The sequence below is a fragment of the Tachysurus fulvidraco genome, chromosome 22 (genome assembly GCF_022655615.1).
Source record: "Tachysurus fulvidraco isolate hzauxx_2018 chromosome 22, HZAU_PFXX_2.0, whole genome shotgun sequence".
NCBI classification, from domain to species: domain Eukaryota; kingdom Metazoa; phylum Chordata; class Actinopteri; order Siluriformes; family Bagridae; genus Tachysurus; species Tachysurus fulvidraco.
The window spans coordinates 2,249,062-2,270,677 of NC_062539.1; the positions used below are offsets into that span (position 1 = coordinate 2,249,062).

At 39.4% G+C, this 21,616-nt stretch overlaps 3 protein-coding genes across 5 annotated transcripts; 1 reads left to right on the plus strand and 2 right to left on the minus strand.

Moving 5' to 3' along the window:
• Positions 1-6,884: 6,884 nt before the first annotated feature.
• Positions 6,885-8,609, plus strand: sst2 (somatostatin 2). Its single transcript, XM_027158296.2, has 2 exons — positions 6,885-7,138; positions 8,169-8,609. The coding sequence occupies exons 1-2, from the start codon at positions 7,001-7,003 to the stop codon at positions 8,346-8,348; spliced, it is 318 nt and encodes a 105-aa protein (XP_027014097.1). The 5' UTR covers positions 6,885-7,000; the 3' UTR covers positions 8,349-8,609.
• Positions 8,610-9,545: 936 nt separating this feature from the next.
• cwc25 (CWC25 spliceosome associated protein homolog) lies at positions 9,546-12,944 on the minus strand. The gene is made up of 9 exons (XM_027158178.2): positions 12,786-12,944; positions 12,007-12,179; positions 11,666-11,902; positions 11,506-11,575; positions 11,276-11,415; positions 11,030-11,096; positions 10,765-10,949; positions 9,978-10,145; positions 9,546-9,893 (listed from the first exon to the last, which is right to left on the minus strand). The coding sequence occupies exons 1-9, from the start codon at positions 12,801-12,803 to the stop codon at positions 9,779-9,781; spliced, it is 1,173 nt and encodes a 390-aa protein (XP_027013979.1). The 5' UTR covers positions 12,804-12,944; the 3' UTR covers positions 9,546-9,778.
• A 2,046-nt stretch (positions 12,945-14,990) lies between these two features.
• Positions 14,991-21,185, minus strand: LOC113650120. 3 transcript variants are annotated; one of them, XM_027158209.2, is made up of 4 exons: positions 20,950-21,185; positions 19,870-19,956; positions 17,444-17,637; positions 14,991-15,818 (listed from the first exon to the last, which is right to left on the minus strand). In XM_027158209.2, exons 2-4 carry the CDS (start codon positions 19,954-19,956, stop codon positions 15,497-15,499), a joined length of 603 nt encoding a protein of 200 aa, XP_027014010.1. In that variant the 5' UTR covers positions 20,950-21,185; the 3' UTR covers positions 14,991-15,496. The 3 variants fall into 3 exon arrangements, with proteins under 3 accessions (XP_027014010.1, XP_047662108.1, XP_047662107.1); XM_047806152.1 differs by having other exon boundaries at positions 14,993-15,821; positions 20,992-21,181; XM_047806151.1 differs by having other exon boundaries at positions 14,995-15,821; positions 20,950-21,177.
• Positions 21,186-21,616: the final 431 nt, after the last annotated feature.

Sequence of the window (21,616 nt, forward strand, 5' to 3'; positions counted from 1 at the left end):
GAAATTTAACCAAATCCATCTGCTTTAAAGTTTACACTAGCTGCCGGACCGAGCATCCGGTAGCTAGCTAGTTATGTAGCTTATGTTTGAACATCAGTACCAAAGAGGGACCATCATTTTGAAAATAAAAACAAAACGAAACAAATATTCACATTTTATTACAAATAAGATCAGTATCTTGCTGACCACAGCCAAGCTTCCATGAAGATAACCTGTTTTCTAGCACATCAAAGTTTCTGCTTAAATTTTGTCTATTATTTAAAAAGATAGCTAGCTAAAAATAATAGCAAAAAAAGCTTCCGCTCATTTAGCAAGTGCACTAGATTAGTGCAGTCAAATGTTTCTGGAATGTTCCGAACCTTACTGATGGCATATAAATGAGATACAAAGATCCATACCACAAATAAAGGAGTCATATAACAGAGAATTAAGTAAACAACCGAATGATAAAAATAGCTATGTTTAGGTAAACATGTAGCGTGATTTGAATGTGTGAATTCACGATGTTTAGAATACTAAAGATGCGTTTCTAGAGTCAGACTGTTAATATTATAGCTCATTAGAATAAATCATAAATTGAAGACGTTTGGTAATGAACTTCGCTGACCTGGTCACTTTAGGTCATTACTGCTTCATACAAACATGGCAGAAGCTGTAGACATTGGCCAGGAAATGTTAGGTTCTAGTTCCAGTCCAACCTCCAGGGTTGGGGCTCGATTCCCGCCTCCGCCTTGTGTGTGTGGAGTTTGCATGTTCTCCCCGTGCCTCGGGGGTTTCCTCCGGGTACTCCGGTTTCCTCCCCCGGTCCAAAGACATGCATGGTAGGTTGATTGGCATCTCTGGTAAATTGTCTGTAGTGTGTGAGTGTGTGAGTGACTGACCACAATTTTCATCAACAGAGTGACGGGATAGAAAACACAGGTCTTGCTTCGACTCCAATAGTAGTGTAACATGCAGCATACACTAGATATAATGCTTCAGGTTTAAATCCAAAAGCAGATCCGGACAGAAATATTCATGTTGATCAGTAAATATAAAGAATAATCAGAAAAAATAACACAACAACACAAACAAGGATGTTAATGATGTAAAGATATCTGGCCCAAATATCAACTGATGTATTCAAATTACACTATCAGAATAGAAAACTTAAGTGAAGGGCTTTTAAAGGTGACCTGATTAAACACTGGACCTCATTAGGGGAAAGTCAACCTACCAAACAAGCCTTCCAAAAAATTCCCTTCCAAAAGCACTGCCTTTCTTTCTATTATGCATTTTTGGCCCACAGATATAGCAATAAGAGTACATGGTAACAGCAAGGACACTCTCGCCATGAGGAACGAGTAGCCAAGCCATAGACTGCTCCGGCCGATCGGACAGCCGGGCACGCTGATGTTCTGGCTGTGGATGGCCAACTGCTGGACCCGGAGCTTCTTACACCACACAGCAGCTGATGTATCCATAAATTGCTCTATACGATACAAGAATTATGGGAAAAGGGTTATTGGTGCTCAGCCATTAGGATTTGCCATTGTCACAGCGAGAGAAGGGTGAGCACAGTGCCAAAAACTGGCCCTGAAAAACCTGGCTCTCCATCGGGCCCCGGGGGGCCTAGAAAAGTGAATATGGAAAAAGAGCTCCTCTTAACTTACAGAAATATTTAGCATAAACGTGTAAATCTGGACCAATGGTTTGGAGTCAAAATGATATAAAAACTTATTCACTTTAACTTGTGTTTCACTTCTTCACCATTAATGACCACAGAAGTAATAAGGAGTCAATCCTTTAAGCCAGTGGTCCCCAACCTTTTTTTCGCCGCGGACCGGTTAATGTTTGATCATTTTACCGTGGCCCGCTGGGGGTGGGGTTGGCGGCTATACAATTAAATTAAAATTAATAATTTTAATTTAATTGTATTTAAACACGCCTTTTTAACTCACTACAACGCTAAATCAATGAGAACCCTGAGCTTGTTTCTTTACAACGAGACGGTTCCATCTGGGGTAATAGGAGACAATGACACCCGAAGTGTGTTGCTTATGTCCAGATTATTCCGTTGTTTTGTTTTGGTTGCCGTCACTGCAGAAATCCCCGCTTCACACAGATAGCATGTCAGAAATGGCAATAGGGATTTAAGTGCTGTGGTGACAATCTCAGGGTATTCCGCCATGACTTTAATCCAGAACACCGGCAGAGTTTCTAACTTTTTAACGACGTCTGTTTCGTACTCATTTTTACAAATTTGTGGGAGAAAGTACCGGTGAACAGAGAGAACAGCGATACACACCTTCTCTCTCCACCAAAGCTACAACGCCACTGCTTGCAGCCGCTCAGCTCCAGACGTCACCTAAACCCGGCCCGATATCACGATATTTTGCGCATGCGCGGTATTGGTGCGGCTTTAGGTGACGTCTCTCAGCTCCCGGTTAACCTCTCGTCCATGGAATGTCGCACAAACCCAAGAGAAATACACCACAGTAAATAAAATGGAAATAATTTAATGTTCCTTGGGCGGCCCGGTACCATTTGGTCCACGGACCGATACCGGTCCGCAGCCCGGGGGTTGGGGACCACAGCTTTAAGATGACAAGAAGAAAAAAAGACTTAGATTGCAAGGAAAAATGCTAAAAACATGAGGACAACAATAACAAATAAAATGAAATAAAAAAAAAGAAAGTAAGAAAGAAAGAAAATGTAAGTAAAGTAAAGTACAGGCTGTAGCAGGAGCCCAGGACCTGACCTGAAGTCATTCTTCAGTCAGATTTAATATTCGCATATCTGTCATTATTCAGTTAGCACAAGCTAACAGTATGAGTTAATAAGACTCCCAATGCTTTAATCTCTTCTCACTTAGACGATTATAATGATTTATTTCCAGGAACGGCTGAAAGTCTTTCAATATCGTGTTCAGTACTTTGCAGTCGGAGCCAGCGAGTGTCTCAGAGAATCACTTTAAACCTCTCCGTTCTATCTGTTTAAGCATCTCCACACTCTCGGACTGTTTCAATTAGAATTGATTTCACAATCCGTTTATTGGTTTTTAAAGCTCTTAAAGTTTTTCAGCACCTTCATACGTCTCAGAAAAGCGAGACACGCTGTGCTGTAAATCAGGTTTGAGGATAACCGAGCGCTTATTGAACATCCCGAGAGCATGAGAAAAGCAGAAGAGGCCTTTTAGCGATCTGCACCATAGATCTTCCTTGCAGATCTGCAGCAGATCTAAAGTAGAAAGCAGTAAACTCAGGACACCAAATCTGTCCTGGGCTAAGTGAATTTTTCACCAAACTATTCCATTTAGTTTTATTTCTAAAGAGCTGCAACTTAATTCCTGCTCTCAAATTCATAAGACTTACCGGATGCAAGCTGTAGTTTTGGTTATTTTTTTAAATTCAGAGATGCTTTTGATTATTTTATTGATTGTAATTAACATTCATTCATTCATCTTCTACCACTTATCCGAACTTCTCGGGTCACGGGGAGCCTGTGTCTATCTCAGGCGTCATCGGGCATCGAGGCAGGATACACCCTGGACGGAGTGCCGACCCATCACAGGGCAATCCCTCATTCACTCACACACTCACACACTATGGACAATTTTCCAGAGATGCCAATCAACCTATCATCCATGTCTTTGGACCGGGGGAGGAAACCGGAGTACCCGGAGGAAACCCCCGAGGCACGGGGAGAACATGCAAACTCCACACACACAAGGCGGAGGCGGGAATCGAACCCCCAACCCTGGAGGCGTGAGTCGAACGTGCTAACCACTAAGTCACCGTGCACCCCCTGTAATTAACATGTTAAATAAATTTTTTTTAACTCATTGCAAGGTATTTGCTAAGAAGCACCACAAAATAATAATACTATGATGATCTAATAAGCTTCCAGCCTCAACAGCCTTTAGAGGAGATCGAAGAACCTGTTACTAGAGAGCTTTTCTTTTCTTTCCTGTACTGCCACCTAGCGGCCACAGCGTGTCTGTACTATAACAGGAGAAAGATAGGAAAAGAGATTCAATTTCTTAAATAAAATCTATAAAATGATGATGATGATGATGATGATGATTATTATTATTATTATTATTATTATCAATAGTTAAAAATAACAAAAATTCTACCTCATTACTGGCTCAGCAAACAAAAGCTCTTCTCTATAACTATTTTTCCATATTTCCTGTAATATACACACATATATCTACAATATACGTATATTATTAGAGAAGCTATAATATTAATATGTCAATGCGTCGACACATTATCATTTCTATATGAACTAATTTGGTCTACAGAAATAGATGTAATCTTTATTATGTTTTTTGTTTTTTGTTTTTTCGTTGATGTTCATTTAACATTTATGGAAGGGAAGGAGTCTCCAGTGTCAGGGCTTAGTAACAGTCGGAGGTGAAGCCGTGAGGTAAATCTTCAGAACAGGAGTTTAAACTTTCTGGATTCTTGTTATGTGACAAGAGGTTCGTTTAAATGAATTGTACAGGTTTAATGACATGCAGGAAAATCCTCAGGGAAAAGTTTGGGGTGGAGGGTGGGGGGTGGCCGATGACACGATGCTCTCTAACCCAGAAATGAATTGGTTGTCCATATAGTTTGAAGGTGACGTGACATACGAATAAGTACAGTGACCCATACCCAGAATTTGTTCTCTGCACTTAACCCATCCAAAGTGCACATACACAGCAGTGAACACACACACACCGGGAACACACACCCGGAGCAGTGGGCAGCCATTTATGTTGTGGCACCCGGGGAGCAGTTGGTGCCTTGCTCAAGGGCACCTCAGTCGTGGCCGGCCCGAGACTCGAACCCACAACCTTTGGGTTACAAATCAGACACTCTAACCATTAGGCCACGAACTGCACCTCCTGTCCTGCCATATCTAAATAAATCTGACCCATCTTAGCTTCATGCGAATTGTCTTCACAGAAATACTAACTGTGAAAGTGTGTGAGTGATGGCAAGACCTCCAACATTACACTGTGAAGAAAACAGTCGGCACATTTAAAAAAAATTTAAGACATGTTCACCTGTTGCCTTTTTATTAAAGTTATTGAAATGATTCCAAACCTTATAAAGAGTAAAAGTTCAGATAATAATCCAGATGACTCGGGGCTTCCTGGTGAGCGGAGAGTGATTTGCTTTTTTTTTTGAACAATAAATTCTATGCGATTCATGACTTTGTACGTGAATGAGTCGTTTGACTGATTTTTGTTGAAACTGAAAACTCTAGCGCATAGAGCTCATGTGAACCAGGTGATGTAACTCTTCTGTTATAACCGAGATAGAGATCTCAAAATATAATACATGCACAATACAAACTATAAAAGATTTAAATAATTCTACAGCTGGGGGGCACGGTGGCTTAGTGGTTAGCACGTTCGCCTCACACCTCCAGGGTTGGGGGTTCGATTCCCGCCTCTGCCTTGTGTGTGTGGAGTTTGCATGTTCTCCCCGTGCCTCGGGGGTTTCCTCCGGGTACTCCGGTTTCCTCCCCCGGTCCAAAGACATGCATGGTAGGTTGATTGGCATCTCTGGAAAATTGTCCGTAGTGTGTGTGTGTGTGTGTGTGTGAGTGAATGAGAGTGTGTGTGTGCCCTGTGATGGATTGGCACTCCGTCCAGGGTGTATCCTGCCTCGATGCCCGATGACACCTGAGATAGGCACAGGCTCCCCGTGACCCGAGAAGTTCGGATAAGCGGTAGAAAATGAATGAACGAATGAATGAATGAATACTACAGCTTTTTGTGACCCATCAGAAAAGGCTCAAATTAGAGAGACGTTTTTGTCTTCAAGGGCAGTTATGCAATAACAGCAGCAGAAGCAAATACTTGACCCCAAACCCAAAGCTCATACTATATTAAATTATATTTTTGTTGAAAACTGACTTGAAAAGCAAGTCTCTGGTTGTAAACTTTGCACTTTACTGACAATTCAGTAACTGAGAAAATCGATCGTTGTACTCAAACCAGAACCAGGAGATCCAAAGTTTAGTCCAATCTGAAGTCAGCTGTCTTAGTAGCTGCAAGGACCTTCATAATGTTTGTGTTAAACAGTTCAGTAAACACATGTGCATCAGAACATCCACAGTCCCCATTCAAATCCCCTTCAATAAGTTTTATAGCCGTGGCAGACGGATCTATTACCTCGACTCCTTCAGCTACTATCCAGATGTTTAGGTAATAAGCTAAGGTCAAAGCCCATGATATTGTAAATCCAGTTTACATAAGTCTGTGTTCTCCTAAAGTTAAGCCCAAGTCCAAAACAGTGACAGGATTAGCCATGTCATCATGTACACTATAAAAGCTAATTTCTTTCAAGTTAATAAGACAAATAAGACAAATCAATAATAATAATAAGAAGAAGACAAAAAAATCTGACACTGAAACATTAAACCTTCTCCTAGAACAGATATCTTTTCCTGTCTTTAGGCTAAAATAACTACATTTTAATTAAGTTTAGATTGTGCGGAACTGCCGCGAGTAAGTCAGCAATAAAGTAATGCAATTCTGATGAAGTTCTTTTAAAATGGACAGGCCACGCTGCACCGTTACCAGAGAGATGAGTCGATTAAATCTGGATGCTAGTGGATGATATAAACCAGCCACAGTCGACCGCATGTATCCAGGTAACACGGCCCTGATGATGACCTGATGGGGTCATTGAGGAATTGGTCACTGTAGAAACACAGCAATGCAGCAGACGCCGGTTTGCAGTTTATTAACTCGAGTCACTTGATGTGACGGCACTCTTTGTTTGGGCAGCGATGACAGACCTATTAGCTGATGGAAAAATTACAAAGTCGATCAGTAATCCGGTCGAATTCTAGACTCCGAGTCATAAAACTTTTCCAAGCGAAAATGATTTCATTAGGAGGTGAAGGAGGCAGGAGTATAAATATCAGACCCACAAACCGAAGAGAAACTGAACAAGCAACAGAAATCAAAAACAGCACAAAATCCTCACAAAGGTACTTAAAACAGACCAGGAAGATGTCGTCTTCACCTCTACGTCTCGCTCTGGCCCTCATGTGCCTGGTCTCGGCCGTCGGCGTCGTGTCATGCGGTCGGCCTCACGTGATATTGAGTTCAGCTCTGGAAGATGCTCGCAACATCCCGCTCGGAGAAGAGGTATGACTCAAGAACGTCTGTAAAATGCATCAGATAGTGATGTGGCAATTCTAGAGCAACATAGAGCAGGTTTCTGTGTGGAAAGAATCAAATTGAATTTAAAAAAGCTAATGACTTTGGCCAAGTGTTTAGCCGTGTATTTTTCAGACGTGCTTCAGTTTAATATTTAAGGTTAAGTGTAAAATAGTATAAGCTTTAAATCTGCTCTTATTTATTGTGTCAGTTTCAGTAACAGGACATCTCAAGCACTAACAATAATACTGACTGGACACAAAGTGGAATCAGAGGCTAAATGTAGCTGGCTAGCTTTATGCTAGTTTATATAGCGTTTGTTCTTGAAAACAAATAAACATTTTGCTCAGAGAAATGTCAGGTTTTTAAACTACACAAACAAAACAGCTGAATGAGTAAATTAAAATCCGTCGCAAACTACATCTAGTTTTGTGACCAACGATAATCAATAAGAACATGCACAAAACCATGAAGCTGAAAACTCTAGCATTGTGACAGGATGGCGGCCATTTTGTAAAAACCTTTGTGCAACATTCTTAATATGAAGAATATATATAATATATTCGGACATTAGTTTCACATTGAGTGCTGATTCATTTTTAAATAAACACATAAACAAACAGGGAAAGTTTAAATGTTTCAGGAAGACGTTGGTCTTCACCTGTCGATTGAAGATGGTAAGTGAAATCTAGGGGAAGTTCGTTCCACCACCTCGGTGCCAGAACAGAAAAGAGTCTTGATGTTTATCTACATCTTACCCTGAGAGATTGTGCGACAAGTCGTGCAGAAGTGATACCGGTCTGATGTTTAGTTCTTAATGTCTGATGGATCCAGAGCAGGTTCCTCAGGTTGAGAATAATACTTGCTCTCTTGAAGGTAGTTGGAACATAACCAGATGTTAGGGATTCATTGATGATTGTGGTGTTGAAGGGCAGAAGGTCTTTACTATACAGTATTTCAGTTTAGTTTTATGCCAGTTTTCTTACAGTGAAACTGTGGTGTTTAATTGTTTGTTCAGGTACCAGAGAGACTCACTCTCCCTGAGCTCCAGTGGATGCTCAGTAACAACGAGCTCACGCCCGTTCAGGTGGAAGAAGCCCCTCATAGCAGGATGGAGCTTGTGAGGAGAGACAACACGGCAACGACCAAACCAGTCAACTGTATGAACTACTTCTGGAAGTCCAGGACAGCATGCTGAGCTGATGTAGACCCAGGAGCCAGAGGCACCATTTAGACCGTTATTATGCTGCGAATCACTCACTGTTTCCCTTCCCATCAGCTTACACCTCTGACACAAGCAGACATGCTCATAGTCTGACTTCAAGCACACCAGAGCCTCTGTTAATTCTTCTCATTTTAGCAGCTGTAGAAATTGTAGAACATGTCTCAATATTGGGTGCCGGTTTTATCCTGCTCTGAAGCACAAACTGCTTAAAATAAACAATACAGCATCAACGAATAGAAGTGTGTGTGTGTGTGTTTGCGTGTATCTGTGCTAAGGCTCGGTTTTGGAAGATTCGCATGAAGCTAAGATGTTTCGTGATCCGCCGTTATTCCCTGATCAAATCTACAAAAACATTCAGGAAAAAAATATACCATTATGTAAAACCTTAAGAACATTAGAACAGATAAAAATGCTAAACAGACACAATTTTAACTACATCTTAAGGCTAGCTAGCTAACAAGCAACCACTTATCCATAGGGGCTAAAACTTATATTAGCTTAGCCTGTAGATAGCAATGACTATTGTTTTAATGATTTGAAAGAAAAAGAAAGACATTTATAACATAAAATACCAAACACAATCTTAACTAAATTCAAGGTACCGCTCGGCTAAGCTAGCTAACAAACAACCTCTTACAAGCTTCCAAAACTTATTAGCTTAGCCTCTAGTGAGCAATAAGGATTGTATTGTATTGGCGATGAGAAAACAGGGTTTAAATTATAACTGAGGTACAGTGTAAAGCTCAAAATGGTGACTGATGCGGAGATAATAATAAAAAAGATATTAGTTTTGTTGGCAAAGATTCTAACAATAAACACCAGACTTAGCAAGATGGCTGCCACGTGGACAGACTTAACTGTAGCTAAACAGATTAGCATCTCTGTGAACCATGAAAAGTCTCCTTACATAAACAAGGCCAGTTTATGTTCACAAGAGGAATAAAACATCCAATTACATGGTCTTGATGCTCAGGTCTCGTCTAAAATCAGCCTTCAATTAGTTCTAAGGTTTTCTCTAATTGTATTTATTGATGACTGTTCAGGATTCTGTTCCTGATTTACAAACGGGAAAGTAATCGGCTCGTGTGATAAAGTGTGAATATAACAAGACTAACATCCAACAAACGATTGTTTTAGATCATTTTTTCCATATCATATATTTAAAAATAAGACATTTCACTGCTGATTTTATTTAGATAAATACAATGATTGTGTATTTGCGACATGAGGATTCTGTACACTGAATAAAATACAGTACATGGATTTTTTTAATCTCTTTAAAAATACAAAAATATACAGAAATGAATGATTAAAATGAGTAAAAAAAAAAAAGGTCAGAATACAACGCATGACAAAGACAATCCAATTTTTTCCTGTTTTATTACATTTTTTTTTATCGCCGCTCATCTTCTCATGAAGTTCTTCTCCAGAGAGGCAGAGGTCCTCTGAATGGAGTGGATGTTCCTCTTCACCCGATCCTCCACAGACGAGGTAGCTGCACTCTCCAGCTTCATGTTACTGCACAGAGAGAAGAAAGAATGTATCACGCGTGACATCAGGACGTCACATCACGTCAGGTCACGTGTCGCAGCTCACACTTACTGTATGAATGTGGCCTGGTCGCTCTGCTTGGTCCTGCTATCTCGCTCCTTCTCCTGCTCGTCTTGTCGTTTGTACCTCTTCACATTGCTCTCTCTCTCCTTCTCTCTCTCATTGGCGAACTCGATCATCTCTTTCCTCCTTTTTTCCAGCTCTTCGGCCGAGAGACGCCTGAGAGAGGAGATATTAACTCGTTAATCGGATGTTCCCGAACGTTCAGGGAAAACGATTGAGTGTTCTGCAAACCCAGGCCTTTGATCACTGTACATTTTTATAATATAGGCAAGATTTATGATGTAGGACTACTGTTGAACATTTTATCATGTATGTGTATAATACAAGTGAGTATAAAACATCCAGAGTGCTGGTACATAAACCAGAGATATTGGTAGGTCTGAAAGTCACGTGAAAGGTTTTTGAAATCATATATTAACTCTAATAAGAAAAATTGGTCAGTGTTCGAAAATAAAAACAGTCTAGAATTGTACAGAAGTATCCGATTTGAGACACAGTGCGAGTTTATCTTAGTGGAGGCAGATGGATGGGGAAATACAAAATGGGTCTTGGATATTTCTAATATTCCTTTGTAAAATGAATGAATGAAACAAAAGAGAAACGTTTCTTTTACGTTCCCATTTGTAAATCAGTGACTCTGGACTAAATGCAATAACCAATTTATCGCACATTTACCTGAATGGAGATTCTTTGGAACATTTATATATAAAAAGAAATTTAAATAGCAGCAGCATCGTTAGTGTGTGCATGTGTATGTGCGTGATTTAAAGCGTACTTGCTGTAGTTGGTGCTCTGTGGTCTTTGATAGCGTTGTCTGGGCCTGCTTGGACTCTGCGCTTTAGGTTTGTGTTTCCTGTCTGGATCGTGAGGTGAACGATTCCTCTTTTCTTCTCTGGAACACAGTGGAGAGCGACTCCGGTCCCTCCTGTGGCTCGACTCCGACCATGCTCCTGCTGGTAACTACGAGAAAACAAAAACCTAATCAGCTGCTGACTAACCGCATGAGCTGAAAGGACGCGCGAGTGAACGAAGATACACACCTGCAGTCCGTAACCGGATTTCTGTGAATGTGAATGTGACTTTGAGAATCCATTTTCCTCCTTTGACCTTATGGAACAAACAGAATTTGATGTCAATAAAACGGGATTCTCAGGATTTGCGGTGATATTAACTCTAATTAAAGCATCTATGAAATATTCTAGGCTGTCAAACTGTCCTTAAGCATGAAAAGAAATATGATCAACAGGAAATAAACAAACCAAAAGTAATCACAAGTTCATCTCTACCTGTGCTTTCTGTCTCCCTCATCAGAGCTGGAACTCCTCCGCTTGTGTTTCTTGTCCTTCCTCCTTTCCTTATCGTCTCTCTTTTCCTTTTTATCCTTCTTCCTTTTCTTCTTTTTGTCTTTTTCTATATTTTCACGTAACTACGGAAAGAAAAACAACAGCGTGACGCTTTGTAATCGCAGAAATTTTGTACGCTTTGTAAAGACCTGAAGGACTTTTAGAGGACTCACCATTTTGCGGATCTCTTTCATTTTAACAGGATTTGTGAGAACGCTCCTTTTTTTTTCCTCCTCTCGTTTACTAGAAATGGACAGAAGAGATGTTATTACACACAAGAGCTTTGTTACACTGTGAATCAACATGAATTTTAAAGACCCAGGTTCTGCTCACCGAATCTCGAACAGCGGATCCTCTCGTATCTTACAGGCCATGTCCAGGGTGGAGACGGAGGTGGTAGAGTTGAAGATGGAGCCGGGCAAGAGGCCGGTTTCAGCGGACGGCCCACTCTCGGGTTCCTCGTACTGCTCTGTGATCTGCTTATCGATGGGACGGCCCAGGAGGTATTCATCGCGGGAGATCTGTCCTCCGGGGCCCTGGTACATCCAGTCCAGTCTCTCATCTTTTTTTCTGAATGTACAAAATAATGCAGTTTTACAAGAGACTCAGACACAACATAATGCAGAAAATATATTGTGTTTTTACTGTATGAACTAAGAATTCTCTGAACGCACTTTACGGCGCCGGTTTCCTGCGCATATTTCGTGATTTCCTCTCGAGCTCGCTCATCTTTCAGTTCCTTCTGCAACTCCTCGATCTTTTTTCTTTCGGCTTCGTGCTTCTGCTCGGCTTTCCACACACGCTCGATGTTCTTCAGCGTCTGCGGATGCCAGCTTTTCTTCAAGTTCTGAGGAAATGAAAAAATAAATAAATAAAACATGAAACTAAGAGCCATGGATTACATGCGCATAGATTAAATTCACATATTATAAACTGAACAGCTCGTCTGATTGACATCAAATCAATCCTGAATGACCTACATCTATTAAAATCTGTTCTGTCACACGTCATTCTATCAGGCGTGTAGTGGAATTTAGTCCTCACTTCATCTTTACTTTAGTATAGTCTCTTCTTTACATCTTTCCTTCTATACACCAAAACACTATATCATATTAAAATACAAATAAGGGTGACAATGCCATGTAGATCTCAGGATGTAGTAATGCTAATGTTTTTGTCTTTTAGTCCCCAATGTACAGCACACTTTTAGTACACATTTTATTCCTAGGCGTTTTTATGTTCATGAATCTATGTCATAAACCACATATTAATCATTAAAATGAAAGAAATAACCGCACACGAATTAGCCTAACAGTATATTAGCTGCTTGCTAAGCTAATTAGCTTCTTGCTAGGCTAATTAGCACAACAAGCTAAGCTAAACAGCTTTATCGAGGCGGAAAATTTCTAACATATTTATTTAAATTATTTAGTTAGCTTAGCAAAATACGTACAAGATCACCGCCTCCCATGTTGCTGAAAACAATCCAATACGCGTGAAATTATTCAAGCGCTGTTGTTTTTCTCTCTCACACGGTTGTCTAATCTGTTTTGGAAGAGAACGAAGCTCGTTCCGGTCGCAAAGCGCATGCGCTAAACAGTGAGGTCACAATCATGATCCGACACGTCTTATTGATAGGCTCTTTACAGAGAGTCGACTCATTTGGCTCTTAACACAGAGAAAACTCATTTGGCTCTTTACAGAGAGTCGACTCATTTGATTCAGCTTAGTCGACATAAACGGCTTACTGAGAGTGTAACCGGTGACACTGTTTTTTTAATTTCTATAAAGTTTGATTAAGTTATAAAAACTAGAAAACAAAATCAGCCAGAATGGAACTACAAACAAGTAATAATAATAATAATAATAATAATAATAATAATAATAATAATAATCATCATCATCATCATCATCATCATCATATTGTGCTGCTCTGTCTGTGCAAGAAAGGAAGAGAAGAAAGAAAGAAAAACAACCATTTAAAACAACTTGATTAAATTACAGTACAAGAAATACAAGATTGCCTAGAAAGAAAGAAAGAAAGAAAGAAAGAATAATGAACTGACAGAAAATAAAAAAGAAAAGAGCCCAAAAGTCAATGAGCCAACTCGTTTGCTTGTGACATGTCCCATTTGACTCAAGCAAACAAAGCCTCATTATGTCATAAACCTGTGTGTAGTTTTGCTGATCTCATTATTATTCTTATTATATTATTAAGCTCATATTAAGCTCACCAGGCCTCAAAAGAAAGACATCCTAAAACATATTCTTAGATAAATATATTTCTGGTAATATATTTCAGTATTTGCTGGTAAAAACATAGCAAAAGATTCTTTATTAGTGATTTTTAGTTTTAAAAATTTTCTTTGTGAAACACTTCACCAAGGTCAAAAAATACCACATTGCTCAAACCTATAAAAATCCTCTAACACAGGAGCTAGTCTTAGTGAATTAAATGTGCATTTTTGTTGAAAAGATCCACGCTTTACATTCATAGCATTTCTAATGAAAGTTCAGGTTGCTTCGTGACAAACCGGTGTCGCTTCCAGGCAGCATCATCACTTCTCCTCTGGATCTCCGTGACCCTGGTCAGGATGAAGCGTTTTACAGAAGCTAAATGTTTCAGGTTGCTAGAAACAGCGCTGCTGTGTGGAGCTCTCCAGGGTCCTTAAAACATCACACTTCTCCAAAGCATGGATATTTTAAGCCTCATTTTATTTCATACGAAATGGTCATTGGACATTTTATAGAGGAGACCTAACGCTCTTGTAGAAACATCTACATCTTGCTAAATGGATTTTATTGCTTTACACCTCCTGCTGAGTCGTGTGGGGAAGTCGCTGGTGTTTTTTTTACTCATCAGTTAGACTCCATATATAAATGCAGTTCAGGATCTTGATGTTTCTGTTCATTTTCTGTCCATTTCTTTCCTGAATCTTTGCTGGTTTTTCTTGCTTCCTTTCTGTTAAAACTGCAATCAAGCCCAAGGTGTATTTTATAATTTTGGTGTATTGTATAATTAAACTGTAAGTATATCACAGCTGGGATGTAACAGTTGCCTATAGATGATGATTATAAACTTCACATGCACAAAAAACTTTTTTTTTTAAATATATAGTGTAGATAAGATATAAGTGGTGCAGGATATCACTGTATTTCTTTTTGATGATGTATAAAATTATAACAGGATTAAAAAATGAATAAGCTTCTTTTCTTCTTTTTAAAAAGTGGATTATTCTGTGATGGGAATTACAAGTGAATACAGAAATGATGAATCCCAAAAGTCTGAAAGTTTAATTTTAGTATTTTTTTATACACTTTTACTGAATTGTTGCCTTCTTTTTTTTTACTCCACATGATAAACTTGTGTATAATGTTATTGTTGGGACCCGATTGAGGCCTAATTTTTTTGTTTGTTTGTTTGTTTTTTACATCTATATTTTGCTGTAAATTAAGAATTCTTATCAATATCAAGCTGATTTATGAAACTTATACATTTATATGTTTGTTTGTCGGATTTAGCTTCAAACTACAACATTTAGGATGGTGTCTTCAAAGTAATGTGCAAATACTATCAATAGGTTTAGAAATCCAATAAATAAGATTTTGTTATACAGAGAAATAAATACCACAATTGAAAAAAAAAGTCTTTTAATTCCATTTAATGAACACTACATTCTTTTCTTTTAAAAATAACATCGATTTGGTGATGTTGGTTTGGACAGTCCCCTCGTTTGTTACCCAGTGTTCTCGGTTTTATGTGTTTGTTTGTTTTTTAATTTGTATTTTAGTTGCTCGTTTTTTTTCTCCCAGTTTCTTACTGTTTGCTGTTATTAATAAAACCCCATCTGTCTTCTATCCCTGTGTTTGGGTCTGGATTCTGTTTTCTCGTAAAAGGCTCCCATTCTCTGACAGATTCCACTTATATTTATTTGAAAATAGTTTTTTTATCTGCATTAAATAAACCAGAAAATCCACTCAGAGATCTACTCGTGCAATGTTCTGCATGAAATCAAACCCTTTCTGTATTGGATACTCAGTGCAACACGATATTACGGTGATTTCTCAGACAATAAACAGATTTTCCACTGCAAACAATCTGAAACTTCTAAAACTTTAGCATTTAGACATAAACTAAACAACTAAAAAAAAAAGTTTGATTTTCTAGCGTCTTCCACTTGGTAGGCGTCCGAGCCCGATGCGATCGATTGGAAGAACGAAGCCGGTCCTGGACCCCGGTTTAGAAGTTCTCGTTCTGCCAGATGGATTTTTCTCCGTGTTCGTGATGGACGTGGCTCCGGATGTCTCCAAACGTTGCTGGGTGCTTCTGGTGGTAGTGATGGTGGCGGTGTTGTTGGTCTTTTCAGTTGGACCTACAGACGCACTCTGCTCAGATCTGACCTCGGTGAATGAAGCGTTTTGCCCGCTCGTGATCTGAAGTGAACCTGCTCCTCCTCCTCGCCTTTTCTGAGAGCCCTTGGGCCGCCTGCTGGGGGAATAAAGGCAGTTAGCATGGATTTAGCTGTGTGATGATTTATTAATACATGGCTATATTGTTCGATATGGTCATCAATTCTATCTCTCTCTATATAGATGGTTTGATCTGGTTTGGAGATAAAAAAAAATCTATCTAGAGGAACTATTTAATGTTTGAATGTCGAACAAAAGCATTGGGTAAATATTTTATACCAGTGTTTTGATTCGATTCGATTATTCTAGCACATCTAACAATGGACAAAGGGTCACAAAGAAGCTTTATAGAAATATAAAAATAAATAATAATAAAAAAGACATTTTTATTAATCTGAAAAAACAAGCCTGAGGCAACGGTGATGAAATGATATGATGACAAAACCTTGAGAGAAACCGGACACAAGCGGAGTCGTGTGGTGTTGGAATCTAAGGTTGTGTCGCAAATTGTAAACTTACACCTTACACCATTGTGTAGTATAAACAGTGTGAGAAGTGTCTTCATGCTGAAAACTCTAAGAAGTACCTGGATACTCAACCCTGAAAAAACCCACTGTAGAATGTTGGACACAAACTTTACACACTTGACGCTCACAGCTTTGGTAACATACAGTAGAAGACCAGGTGCTGATGCTAGGGGAGAAAATTTCAAGATGGCCGACAACACGCCAGTGGTTGAGACTTCTTACAGACTTTGAAATGATCCCAAGCTACACATTATGTGCATTGGACTTGAAAACATTGTATACTTCTTGTTAGTGTTATAGGCATGAGAGACGATTCGATACGATACGCTCTTCTAACATTCGTGCGCTATACGATAGATTACGTATGGCATATTGGAAGTGCGTAGGACGTCATATGGGACACTGCTTATACGATATATGAAATATCTCGCTGCTAGTCCATTCTTTTAAGTGTTAATAACTCACCGGACGAGTTCCTACGAACCAGCGGTTACTATGGGAACTATAACATGTTAGAACATGTGCATTAATATAAACCTGCAATTTGGAACTGTGGTAAAGTCAGAGCTGTTAATCATTCAAACTCTTCTAACCAATCAGAATCCACAATTCAGCAGCTCAGTTGAAGAAATTATAGGAAGCAGTTTCTGGTTGTATATAAAACTATAGAGCCATTTGGAAATTTTCTGTCAGTTCATTCTATAAACTGAATGCTAGCTTGTGTGTGTGTGTGTGTGTGTGTGTGTGGGCCAGTGTAGATTGTTTCCACTACAGGGGTCCACAGGACCTCCACTTTATCCGTTCATATCTCTAATCATATTCCTTTAATCCTCTGTTTAACCCGCAGCCTGAAGCGTTTGCTCTCTAGAGAACCCTCGCTGTTAGATCTATTCACGGCGGATGACGGACCATTGGGAAGCGTTTCCTCGCGAACGGTCTGTTCTGGCGGATCAGTTGTGACTGGCTCAGTCTGTTATCACAACACGCCGTCTGGTAACGTAGCACCTTAATTAGAGGCTGTGTGATCTCAGCATCACCGCCTGAGTAACTTCAGGCTTCTCCGAAGTCTGCGATGGCGTGATGGATATTTAGAGAAAAGTGCACCCAATGACCTTTCATTAAAAAAAACAAACAAAAAAACGAAAACAAAACGAACAGCCTGCCAGAGTGGTACCTCTGCTTCTCTTTCTGGTTTCTTTTCAGCTTCACGGGGCTGATAGACAGAGGGTCCAGAGGACTTTTTCCTTCGGGAAAGCCCCGGGATTTTCTGTGATCCTGCTGGACTTTGCCGTTGGTCTCGGGTTGGCCGCAAGGCTGTACGGTGACATCAGCCAGACGGATCGAGCTCGGAGGCAGAGGTGTTTGATTCTGAGAACGGAATCAGAAAATCACAGCGTTAAAGTCTTATTTCCTAATGAAACACAGCAAAAATGAAGGAAATGATGCATCAAACTTGATGCTGTGAATGTATCGCTTTGTACGACTATGTTCCATGTATTGAAGGGGTGCCATTTCTTTATGCACTATCGAGCACTGATAACTAATCTAGTTAGCATTCATTAGAACATGTTTATTAGCTCTGTTCTATTTAAATACTGCTCATGTGCAAGTCCAAGCATGTATGCTAATGCTTTAACATTAGCTAGCTCAGCTAACTGAAACGTATTAGCAGGCTGCATTAGCTCATGTAGGGATTGTTTTGGAATTAAAAACCTTTCTGTAGATTTGTTACTTTACTACAATAATCAGACGTTTTACTGTCGGATTATTTAAAGAGGCTGATCATCAAAAAGAACATGTGTACTGACTTAGGCTAAGTTTTCACTCACCTAGCAACAACAAGCCTGCTGCTAATGTGCTGCTAGTGTGCTGCTAATGTGCTGCTAGTGTGCTGCTAGTGTGCTGCTAGTGTTTTGCTAGTGTTTTGCTAGTGTGCTGCTAATGTGCTGCTAGTGTGCTGCTAGTGTGCTGCTAGTGTTTTGCTAGTGTTTTGCTAGTGTGCTGCTAATGTGCTGCTAGTGTGCTGCTAGTGTGCTGCTAGTGTGCTGCTAATGTGCTGCTAATGTGCTGCTAGTGTGCTGCTAGTGTGCTGCTAGCACTGAAATCCTTGTTTTTTGGCTGCACATTTAAAGGATTTACAGAATCAGTAACTTTTATAGCTGCGAAAAGCAGAAGATTCTCTTTTTTTTCCTCAATATTTTTTTCCAGAATTGTTCATCGTCAAAAGAATAAATATGAATATAAATATAAATATAAAAAATGTTAATGTTAGCAAATGCTGATGAGGACAAGAAGGTGGTTTGATTCATTAAGATCTTAAGGAATTGTTTAAAAGCTTAAATCTAAATTATATTTGATAGCTAGACAGCAACTGAGTGACGACTGAGTGTTGTTGTTTTTTTTGTCAGACTCTGATCAGATCTTATCTCAGTTATTTTAAGGACTAAAATTAAAACTGGTTCACTTTCAGTTCAAATCTACACAATTCCACTGATTGCATTAGTGCCTAATTTGCACTTCAAACATGTTCCGGGGTTGCATTTGATCCCTAAATCACTTTAGCTCATTTTTTATTGCTCACTTTTATTTCTAATGCTTTATTACCTGCTTTCTTAAACAAGTTGCAGCTTTTCCAGAAAAATTAAAAGCCTCATTTTAACCTTAAAAAAACACTTTGAGTTAATAATCAAATAAACCAAAGTATTAAAATAATAATAATAATAATAATAATAATAAGAAGAAGAAGAAGAAAATAATAATAATAATAATAATAATAATAATAATAATAAGAAGAAGAAGAAGAAGAAGAAGAAGAAGAAGAAGAAGAAGAAGAAGAAAATAATAATAATAATAATAATAATAATAATAATAATAATAATAATAATAAAGAAGAAGAGGAAAAATGACAAAACAACAACAATAACAATAATAGTAAGAAGAAGAAGAAGAAGAAGAAGAAGAAGAAAAAGAAGAAGAAGAAGAGGAAGAAGAATGACAATAAAAATAAATTTAATAAGACACTTACTTAAAAATGCTTTTAAATTCTGCTTCTAAAATCTATCTATTCACAGTTGTTTTTGTTGCTGGTTATTTGGTGAAAATCCAAAGAACATATTTTAATTGTTTCAGAAAAACCAACAGCCAAATTTAATTAAGTTCACTTAAATTATTGTGTGATTTAATTCAATACATAACATCATTATAAGCACTGTATAAAATTTTTTTTTTTAACAAGCAGGTTTGTGTTAAATTAAGAGTGAACTTGACCTTGACTGCTTTGACATCCACAGATATTTCTAAATATTTTCCAGAAGAATTTCTCTTCTAACGGAGACCCAGAGCTGAGCAGCTGTTCTGTTTCTCCTCAGTGGTGTAACAGCGAAAGGAATTAACCTTGGATCAAAGTTAAAATGTGTGTCTGATCATTACTTTCTTTCTTCTTTTTAAAAAAATAAATGTTTTTAGATGTTAAACTAAAGAGCAACAAGCAACAGGCTGAAATTTATTTCATTCATCGGTGAAGGACGGACGGACGGACAGATGGATGGATTTGGATTTGGATTTTCGGAGAAATCTCATGATGAACTTTTATCCAGTTACCTGCTGCTGGATGATAGACGCAGTGCTGGCGTGTGGCGGGCCGATCATGAAGATACAGAACAGGGTGAAACACTCCCAGATCCGCATCTGTAAAACACCCCAAGAGAAAGAAGGAGAGAGAGAAAGAGAAAAAAAGAGAGCGATCTGAAATAGTCATGTTTTATTAAAGTCATGAGGACGTTTCCTCTAAAATAAAAAGCTTCAGCAAGAGAGTCACGCTGGAAACAAACCCACATCCCCTCATGCTGCGTGAGGCCCTGCGAGACCTTTTTTTTTTCGATGGAATGCGACTCGGGATTAGTCCTGCCCTTCCCAGGCGGCGACATGTGTCCAAGCCCTGGCGTCTCATCTTCATTAAAAAGGTCAAAGTGATGGAAATAATTCAGCTATTTCTGAACAGAGAGGCACCGCGTCCCTCTAGAGAAATCCCCCCTACCCCCTACCACCATCAACATTCATCCTGCCCAACACCGCTACCCACCCCCCCACCATGTGAGCAGCAATCCGGATCATCCTAAGCATCGGACTGACACTTCAAACCTGTCAAAAAGCAGAGGATGCAGCACTAATCGGTTCAACCAGGACTGACCCTCGCCAGAAATAGTTTATGGGAAAATGTTGCTTTAAAAAAAGCCAGTGGAAATTCAATTAGACGCGAGACGGAGACGTGCAGCATCTCGCTTTGACATTGAACACACGTTCTAAGGTGTACGGCTTGACACATGAAAAAGAAGAAGAAGAAGAAGAAGAGGTTATTGTGCTTAATACGGATCGTGTAACACATCACGAGTTCTTGCATGCACAATACAATGAGCTGATAGGTTTACGCGCTCATCTCTGATGCTTTCTTTATTAAGATTTGTCATTTCAGGCATTTTAAGCAGACATTGTAAACAATCAACACAATTTGTTCACAAAGTTCATTATCCGATCAGAACGTTTCACATCATATACACAAATTCACGTACATTAACATGGTTTCCTAAAGTTTCTTTCACTTTCTTTCAATTTTATACTAAAACGTTTCTGTTAAAAAGAAAAGGATCCTTCATCATTCCATCATTCATCATTTTCTCTCACCTTTCTTCAGACTCAGATCTCACTGCCTTTAATTCAACTGACCTCTCTTCTCTTCTTTTTCCTTCTCTCTTCATGCACACTTCTATCTCATCTGCCCCTCACTAATAACTTGTTTATAGATTTTCTCGGGTTCCCGTCCGTCCAATCGGGGCCCTTGTTTCCAGTTACGTCATCATCACCCTTCCCTAGAAGCCCATTGTAACCTGTAGCTTGAGAAACCTTTGTGCCAGGACCGCTGGATGCTTTCCTCTCACCCTGCGATTTATTGGATGTATAATTAACGGTTTAATGTGATTCTCGCACCTGATTGGTGTTCGTCATGGTGCTCTTGCAGTCCAGTTTAATTTTAAGGCCATCACTGGGCCTTGGAGCTTTTATTAGCCTCGGTGATCACTGCCAGGGTCTGTCTGAATGAGGATGACCTTTTAATGCCCCCCGTGCACGCACGCTAATAAAATCACACCCGGGCTGATGACGGCTGGCCGCCCCGGCCGAATTACACTCAGCGATACCATCAGAGGCAGAGCCACGAGTATCACACACACAGGCATTTCAAACACATGCACGGCATAATCGACATGAATCCGACATCCTGTTTAGTCTGGGTGCAGGGGAACGGCAGACAGATCACTAACAGCCTCGGAGGCATTCTCTACGTGATGACAGT

Excerpts from the sequence above, each read along its gene's own strand:
- sst2 (XM_027158296.2), top strand. The coding sequence starts at position 7,001 with ATGTCGTCTTCACCTCTACGTCTCGCTCTGGCCCTCATGTGCCTGGTC. Across the intron at positions 7,139-8,168 it reads ACATCCCGCTCGGAGAAGAG|GTACCAGAGAGACTCACTCT; the intron begins GTATGACTCAAG and ends TTGTTTGTTCAG.
- cwc25 (XM_027158178.2), bottom strand. Across the intron at positions 11,416-11,505 it reads TGAAAGAGATCCGCAAAATG|TTACGTGAAAATATAGAAAA; the intron begins GTGAGTCCTCTA and ends TTCTTTCCGTAG. Across the intron at positions 10,950-11,029 it reads AATCCGGTTACGGACTGCAG|TTACCAGCAGGAGCATGGTC; the intron begins GTGTGTATCTTC and ends GTTTTCTCGTAG.
- LOC113650120 (XM_047806152.1), bottom strand. The coding sequence starts at position 19,956 with ATGCGGATCTGGGAGTGTTTCACCCTGTTCTGTATCTTCATGATCGGC. Across the intron at positions 17,638-19,869 it reads CGTCTATCATCCAGCAGCAG|AATCAAACACCTCTGCCTCC; the intron begins GTAACTGGATAA and ends TTCCGTTCTCAG. Across the intron at positions 15,822-17,443 it reads AACCAGAAAGAGAAGCAGAG|CAGGCGGCCCAAGGGCTCTC; the intron begins GTACCACTCTGG and ends TTATTCCCCCAG.